Raw genomic sequence first — 8456 nt, forward strand, 5'->3', positions numbered from 1 at the left:
CCCCTGATTACCTGATACCTACAGAAGGCACCGTTAGTCAAGGTTTGTAACCTCCAAAGATTGTTCCCTACACCAGTGAAATACGCAAAAAAATTTCCAGCTTTTATACTCTAACGTAGGTCTGGCAGGCGCTGGCTTTTAGTCCATATGTTACATCAAAAATTTTCACCTTTAGTCAAAAAATTTGATCAGCGAGGAGGTTGAAGACAAAAAATTGATGATTTCTAATAACAAAATGTAGGTATTTTAAGTCGAAATTTCGAAAAGACTAGACTTTTGTTTCGTTTTTCGTACCTTTAGAGTTTAGGGCATGTTATCTGTACAAATGAAAAGTGTATCCGTACAAGTGGCAATGTTTTTTATTTTAAAAGTAATATTGTAATTAATTCCTAATACATATTTCATAATTAAACAAAATCGTTCTATTAATTCAAAATTAAACAAAAGTACTTAAATTAAGATCAAAAAAAGAGGATTCCCAACAATAACTTAATATTCCATTCTTAACTGGAAGTTTGATGATTTCAATAATTTATAACCGCTTGAACTAAAGTCCTTTTTCATCGTAATACACTTTATTACAAAAATAGTCAATAAATAATCAGAACAAACTTCCTTTTACGTTATTTTCGAACCCGTTGTCGATTTGTTATTAAATATTAAATTTATTATTTTTTCTTTGGATTACTATAAGGTGGATTTCTGGCACCTCCTCGATTTCCACCGCCACCACCACCACCACCACCGCGATTACCACCTCCTCCAAAACCACCTCGCCCACCAACACGACCACCTCGTTGTCCTGTAATTCCACGGCCGGATTTGACATCACGATTTCTAGCTTTCGCATTCATTGCATCTTCTTTCACCATATCAATCACTTCATCTGGTATTCTTAGATATTTGATTGTACTACCTCTAATATAACATTCTGGCATTCTCCAAAACTTATCACCATCCTTTCAAAGAAAATCCTTCATAAATATTTGAATATAATATTATTAACATTTAACTTACCCTGGAGGTACAGATAACTTCTCGTAAATTAATATTCATCCAATTATCACAACTAACTAAATGTCCGTTATATGTTTCTCCATTTTTTAATTCCACCAGCTAAAAACCGTAAGATGTTATTTGATAAAACATTAGCATATAAAAAATACTTGATAAAATAATACTCTTACCATTGGGTGGTTTTGTGCTGTTCTTAATAGAGATAATGGCAACTAAAAATAAATATACAATTAGTTAATACAAATAAAATGAGAATTAATCAATTTAAGAACTAACCATTTTCAAGTCGTATTTATACTTAACCTATATTATTTATTTGTAATTTGTATAACTTCAGTTGTTATATCCGTCACCCTTTTACATCTAATTTGATCTTAGACTATTAAGTATATGGACTGAGCATCGCCTATCTTTCCGTACAGTGAGAGGTATGTCAACATCTGAGGTAATTGCATGGGTCAGCTAGGGCCATTTATCAAAAAAATACATTGAATGTCAAATTTTCATATCACAAAATGTTTTATATGAAACATCGTGGTTTCATTGAGCATTTTCGCTTTTAGACTTAAAAAAATACTTATCCCGTATCACTTCACATTTTTTCGTACGAATCTACAATAACAAGTATGACAACAACATTTTGTTTTGACATTTCTACACCACCGTCATAATGGATTTGACCCAAGCAATTACATCAGATGTTGGCAGGCTTAAAATCGTTTGACGCTCAATCTATGTAGCTTAATGATCTAAGAACTTGATCGAAAATCAAATTTACGTGTGTATGCTGCTTCCATCTATCAGCAACAAAACGTACTTTTATCATTTGAAAAAAGGTAAACGGTGTGTTTGAAATATTTCTTTATTATGATTTTACGGTGGGATTGGGGTAGATTGGGCTAATTGCCTTCTGTTTCCACTGAAGACATGCAGCCGTCTTTCAATTAAATCTTTGAAATCATGAAAAAGCCATTCGTGATTTTTAATAGATACAAATTTCTTTCTTAATGGAAATATGAATTATTGGTGAGTGAGTCAGAGTAAATTCGCATTCGCCTCGGGATCACATGAGATCTGAGACATTCTTTACTTGCCCCTGTGAAGTGTATATTATTTTTCTGCTACACGGAGGTGGAAAGCGGGAAGTTTGTTTAGCACAGCGGGACAAAAGCTGACATTTCCCGCCTGGAGGGGAAAAAATAAACTTTTCTCTGAGTCATCTATAAATGAAAGTATGTTGAGGCGGTCAGTTGAAAATTTATTAAAGTCCTCCTAGTCTGAGTGGTTGAAGATTTTATATAAAGAGACGGCGCGGGGCGCGAACGTGCGTAGATATCCGAATGGCGGTAATTATTGGCTGTATCTATATTTTAATCATCCACCCTTTTTAAAATGTTGAAGAAGTAGGGGATTGTGTAAAAAATCCTTTGAGGTTTTGAAGACAGGCAATTATTACTATCTACCTAGAATGGGTACTTTTTGGATTTGGAAAATTTCTACAGGATATATTTTTAATAATAAATTATTTGTTGGGGGTTATATAGCTAGGAATTGAATTAATTTTAACTCGAATTTAGTAATAATCATTTATTAATTGTATAATATTTGTTAACGTCTTCAATCATTGATGTTACTAATTTGGGCAAATCATATTTTGATTTCCAATTCCAATCTTCTCGTGCTTCACTATCATCAAATACTTGTGGCCAATCATCGGCTGAAAATTAAAAATGATAAATAAATTACTAAAACTAATGAAAATATAAGTTAGGAGAAGTGTATGAAAATCTTTTTAATTTTCTCCAGTGAAGGAGAGTTACCGTTTTGACAAAAAACTAACACTTGGAAGAATATTATATTTAGAATCATTAAAAATAAAAATAAAAATATTCACCCTTAAGTTTAATTTCCCTAAAATATTAAGTAAATTAAATATTACATTTAGAGTATTATTTTTAATGGAGGGGTGTATGTGCGTATTAATTGTATTTCATTTGATTGTAGTAGTGTACACTACAGTAAGCAGTAAAAACTTAGTTGTATGCAGTGTAGTTGTATAGCTATGTATACATTTTGTCAACTCTTTAGTCATTTATATTATAGGAAGTATAATATATGAAGACGTTTTTGTGCATAAAACAAAGAAAACAATACAGCAGTGTTGTATATCAATCACATAGCAAGGCAGGTTTGGTGTGTCTATTGAAAGCGATCATGTTTCCTAATAGACACTGGCTTCTATGCGGTAAAATAGTTTTATCTTGCCTATTATGACACACTGTAAAATTCAAAATCCCTCATATATGATATATTTAATAGCTTTTGCTATCTCAACATATTATACCACTTAGCAAATGAGGGTGAGACTGTACATTTCATCGAATTAACGCACATTCAACAAACTATATTATCAGCTCTTGTTTTTCCTTGTTTTAATATGTATTAACTTACCAATAGCTTGTCGACTGTCTGGATTATAAGTAACTTCTAAATTTGGTATATGTTTACGAATTTCATTTGCTAATTCTTCTGGTGTAAAACTCATTGCCGTCACATTATAAACACGTCGTTTTAATTTTTCTTCTGGCGTTGACATATATTGCCATAATGCACTCAAACAATCTTTTATATACATCATTGGTAATCTAGTATCAGGTTTTAAATAACAATTAAATTTACGATTTTTAATGCCTTCATGAAATATTGCCACTGCATAATCTGTTGTACCACCACCAGGTGGATCACTAGAAATTACTCCAGGAAATCGTAAACATCGAAAATCCAAGCCAAATTTATGATGATAATATTCACCTGTAACCATACATTTATATGAAAGTTATTAAAAAATTTCGTTAATTGTGTTTTAACTAACTTAATTAACCTAATTAATCATATTACTAAATTTCTTTAGCCATTTAAATTATATGAAGTAAGAATAGTTTTTATGGACGTTAGTATGTATAAAACAAAGAGGGAATATACTGTGTGTGATGCACGCTGTATCGTATGTGGACACCTTCAAGTGATGTACGTGCCAGTGATGAGACACATACATATACAACGACAGATCGAATGATATGATTACGCGCGTATCACACAATACATTATCTGAAGACTCTTTCTTTGTCTTATACATAAGAACGTTCATAAAAACTCTTCTTACTTCATATATTTTAAATGGCTATAACAAGACGGTTACCAAACTGTATTCGCTCCGTGCGTGAGTTTTTTAGGAGGCGTTTCCATGGTAACGATACACTACTTTAATTATAGAATTGTATGGATGCATATATAATTGTATGGATTGCATTTATGACTTACATTGAAAATTTAATATTATTGTCTCACAAATTTAAATAAATAATTATGATAATTTACATTTGAAAAATAATATTTATGCAATTTGATTTCTTATTTTCACAATTTTTAATGCATTAAGTTTAATTAGTGTTTTTCAATAATTTTAATTTGACACTTTCTATAACATTAACATGTAAAGAATTTCAAATTAGTCATAACAGCCTCCTTTAACGCCAAAATTTTTCACTGGTAGCGCTGGCATCGATTTTATTGTCCCTACCATGACTACGCACACAACGAATACAGTGAGGATCATTTTAATCTATTATGGCTAACGCTTTGTAGTTATTCAATCAAAAAATAACTTTAACAAAAGTTGCGGACTTTGATAGGGGACATCATGTTCCGACATCAGATTGGACTTAGTTCTCGGGGACCTTAAAGTATTATTATATATCTTACATTTTAGGATCTAAATTGACTTTTAAAGCAATCTGGAAAACTAGATTCAAAAAACTAGATTGGTTAACTACGAAACGAGATAATAGTCATAATAGATTAAAACGGTCCACCCTGTATATTCCAATAATTATATTTATATTTATAAATATTTATGGGTACTAGAAAAATTTTGATATAGTTCTTAGAATCACTTTGTTACACGCAATAACGCAAAGATATCGAACTGAAATTTTTATAGCGTACTCATGGCGTAGAAAGTAATTTTGAGTTTTGTGGGATTTTGTACTCTTTATTGAAACAAAACGATTTCCCTTCGTCTTACGGAATTTAACGGAATCGGAACGTGGCAATGTATAAAAGATAAGTGCTCTATGATTTTTAATTTTCATTAATTAATTAAGAAGCTTGGAACCTACAATTTCGAAAACGATTTGCATGCAAAATAGCTATACCTACCTAACAATTCAGCATGCACTTTCGATACACCATAAATAGTTTTCGGACGTTGTATTGTAACATTCGGTGTTGGATTACGTGGTGATTCTGGACCAAAAGCACCAATTGTACTTGGTACAAATATACGTAATTTATATTGTTTAGCCAATTCAATCATATTATGCATTCCTTCGATATTCACACGTACAGCCAATGGTACATTTTGTTCACCAACAGCACTCAACAATGCTGAGAAATGTATGATCCAATCAATTTGATAATCAACTACCGTTCGTTGTAAACCTTTAAAATCTAATATATCAGCAAATATATATGGTCCATTTGCTGAGACACTTGCTTGTGGTTTTATTATATCCGATAATATCACATTGTCGTTACCTAATAATGAACGTAATAATTTTGCCGTTTCGATACCCAATTGACCTAATCCACCTGGAAAAGATATTGTTTAATTATTTAATAACTCCTAAGTTTCAGTAAACTTTTTATTTCATCAAAATAAATGAAATCCACTTATTTTAGACCAGGCATGATAAATTTGTCAGGCTGAAACCGCTTGGAATCGATTTGCCATTTTTTTTTAATATCATTTTTCTAGACGGTTTTATGGCGTCATATAGCTGAACTATTACGTTCATTGTATTTTGTGATGTTTGTTTCATGTGTGTCCGCATCCGTTTTAGAATCGTATAATAACAAAAGGGAGCATGTAGTCCAGTCTCCCTATCAGCCAAAAAACGAGATTAACTAGAGAACGGATAAAGATACAGGGACGATTCTTGGCTCAAAATCTATTTTCAACTTTCCCATGTAATATTCGAAAATCAATAATTTCCTACCAAAAAAGCCTTTTTTTCAAAATTTTTCACAAAACCCGCCAAAAATGACCGTTCCGGGGCAAATTTTTGTGCAACTTTTTTGAATTTTTGTTTTTGATTACATTACGACCCATCCCCTATGGCCACGAAATGTGTACCCCAAAAAGGTGGCCTCATGTCAAAATTGATACGTAAGTTCCCACGGGTTTAATTTGTAGGTTTTGATTACAATCTAACTTTAGGTATGTTAAGGTATTTACTCCTAGTTTGACCTCTTTAATGGGAATCAGGAAATATAAATTTTAATTTTTTCACTTTTATACTTAAACTATTTAAAATTTTGATTTTGATTAATTCGCGTTAAAATTTACAAAAATACAAACTTTTTGTTTTTAAGTTTTAGAAGAGCACATAATTTTTTAATAACAGCTTTAAGCTTTAAGCATTTTGAAAAAGTTGGAACTGAAAGTGCATGCTTTTGATTAAGCTGCATACGGTAAAGATCGAATCATTTTTCGCGGAGATAAAAATTTCTTAACGACAATTTTTTGAAAGATGAAATTCTGTGCTCATACCTGAAAAATTTACTGATTACTGTGGCAATTAGATCCAATATATCTAAAATTTGGTATTTTCACAGTGAATTTGGCTTTAGTGATTATTTTTCATAAAACAATTGATATTTTCATATAAATATTAAAGTTTTATCGTTCCAAGATAAACTGAGTTCAGAAAAAAGTTTTAATAGTAATACCTGCGTTAATATCATTTAGTTCTTAATTAATCCTATTAATTTAAAATATGTAAGTTTACAACATACCGGTTATTAATATTTTTGGTTTATCCGTATTCGGTGCACAAATTTGATCTGAAAATTGTCTTACTAATAATAACTTATTAACTTTTAATCTCCGTAAAAACATTTTAAAAACTATCTTATATTCAATTTAATATAAATTGATGAAAATTATTTTATTTAAACATTAGACAATAATTACTTATTTGGAAAAATTATTAAATTTTATATTGTTGAAAACCTTTTTTAAATAAATAATAATTTTACTAGCTGATAAAATAATAAATAAAATAGACTCGCTAAACCGTTCGATTGTATACGATTGTTAAAATAATTCATAATTAATTTTAATATGATATTATTATTACATATATGATATAGGTATATTTATTATAAGAAACCAGTTTTATTGGAAAAAATTGCCCAAAGGGTATATAGTAGATACTATGAGAAATACGGGGTGTCAAAATTTGATTGTACATCTTTCTTGAAAACTATAGTTAAATTAAAACCTATTTTAACAATTTTCACTTTAATACAATGCTATGAAGAAAATATTCCTCGAGAGATCCGGGGAACAGGATGCTCTGGTTGTAGAGACCATCTCCATAATTTTTAATCTAAATCATCATGTACGGTTTTTTTTAAAACTTTTTTTAAAATGCATTGACAATCGGCCTGGGGACCTGGACGTTCTAGCTTTTGAACTTGTCTCCAATATTTTTCTAATTTCGAATTAAAATTTTAACCCAAAATCGTTATCCGGTAATTTAACCATTTTAGATAATTCAAAAACAAATTTGAGGAAAAGTCTCGGAGAGTTCTACGCAGCTTCAAGAAACTTCCGAGTGATGGTGTCAGAATATTTTTAATTTTTGTATACTTATTAAGAATATTATAATACAATTACCATCAAAAGTTGAAGTCGATTAATCGTCTCTAACTCCAGATAAACTTACAAAAAGTTCGGATCACTAACACGGAAAGGATTTAAGAGGTAATGTTTTTAATAAGTTTTCAGAAATTTTCAAAAAACAAACTTTTTATTGTTAAGATATAATCACGGAAAGTTAAACCATTTTATTGTTGAACAGAAACAACTATAGTAGAGTAGGTATTGTGATTGTAACAGAAACAGCTATAGTAGAAGTATTTTAAACAACTGATCTTACACAGTATTGTCTATGTCAAGCAGTAGTGTAGTACAGTTTCAGACAAAAATTATACCTCATTTAACTTCAAGTTTATATACTCTTACCGGGCATATAATCCAAAAATTTTTCACAATATTCTAGCAAGACAACATTCCAAAATTGTCTATCCTATAGATTGTACTTTTATTCAAATCTTTAACTAATAATTAGCAATTATTAGTACGATTATTAGTTGTTAACAGTCATTAACAGTATAGTTAACCTAGTTATTTTTATTTTTATTATTTCGATAATATTTTCACATCTATCGATTTCGAAATATTTTGAAAGTCGTAATTTTTGAGAAGTGCTTTCGTGAATTTAAATTATAAACATAATTAGCTGTTACTCGTTTTCTTAGCCGGGCAATTCCAACTTTATAAAATGACATCAGCACACAATATTTTCTGTTGC

General features: G+C 30.3%; 2 protein-coding genes across 2 annotated transcripts; both read right to left on the reverse strand.

Moving 5' to 3' along the window:
- Positions 1-458: 458 nt before the first annotated feature.
- Positions 459-1405, reverse strand: LOC123305564 (U6 snRNA-associated Sm-like protein LSm4). Its single transcript, XM_044887319.1, has 4 exons — positions 1294-1405; positions 1188-1229; positions 1018-1116; positions 459-959 (listed from the first exon to the last, which is right to left on the reverse strand). The coding sequence occupies exons 1-4, from the start codon at positions 1294-1296 to the stop codon at positions 669-671; spliced, it is 435 nt and encodes a 144-aa protein (XP_044743254.1). The 5' UTR covers positions 1297-1405; the 3' UTR covers positions 459-668.
- Positions 1406-2584: 1179 nt separating this feature from the next.
- Positions 2585-7003, reverse strand: LOC123305228 (L-threonine 3-dehydrogenase, mitochondrial). Its single transcript, XM_044886886.1, has 4 exons — positions 6874-7003; positions 5236-5667; positions 3469-3828; positions 2585-2734 (listed from the first exon to the last, which is right to left on the reverse strand). Exons 1-4 carry the CDS (start codon positions 6974-6976, stop codon positions 2601-2603), a joined length of 1029 nt encoding a protein of 342 aa, XP_044742821.1. The 5' UTR covers positions 6977-7003; the 3' UTR covers positions 2585-2600.
- Between the last annotated feature and the right edge of the window lie 1453 nt (positions 7004-8456).

Source organism: Chrysoperla carnea, chromosome 1 (assembly GCF_905475395.1).
Source record: "Chrysoperla carnea chromosome 1, inChrCarn1.1, whole genome shotgun sequence".
Classification (NCBI taxonomy): domain Eukaryota; kingdom Metazoa; phylum Arthropoda; class Insecta; order Neuroptera; family Chrysopidae; genus Chrysoperla; species Chrysoperla carnea.

Excerpts from the sequence above, each read along its gene's own strand:
- LOC123305564 (XM_044887319.1), bottom strand. Across the intron at positions 1,117-1,187 it reads CAGCACAAAACCACCCAATG|CTGGTGGAATTAAAAAATGG; the intron begins GTAAGAGTATTA and ends TACGGTTTTTAG. Across the intron at positions 960-1,017 it reads AAGTTATCTGTACCTCCAGG|GATGGTGATAAGTTTTGGAG; the intron begins GTAAGTTAAATG and ends TTTCTTTGAAAG.
- LOC123305228 (XM_044886886.1), bottom strand. The coding sequence starts at position 6,976 with ATGTTTTTACGGAGATTAAAAGTTAATAAGTTATTATTAGTAAGACAA. Across the intron at positions 5,668-6,873 it reads ACCAAAAATATTAATAACCG|GTGGATTAGGTCAATTGGGT; the intron begins GTATGTTGTAAA and ends TATCTTTTCCAG. Across the intron at positions 3,829-5,235 it reads AGTGCATGCTGAATTGTTAG|GTGAATATTATCATCATAAA; the intron begins GTAGGTATAGCT and ends GTATGGTTACAG.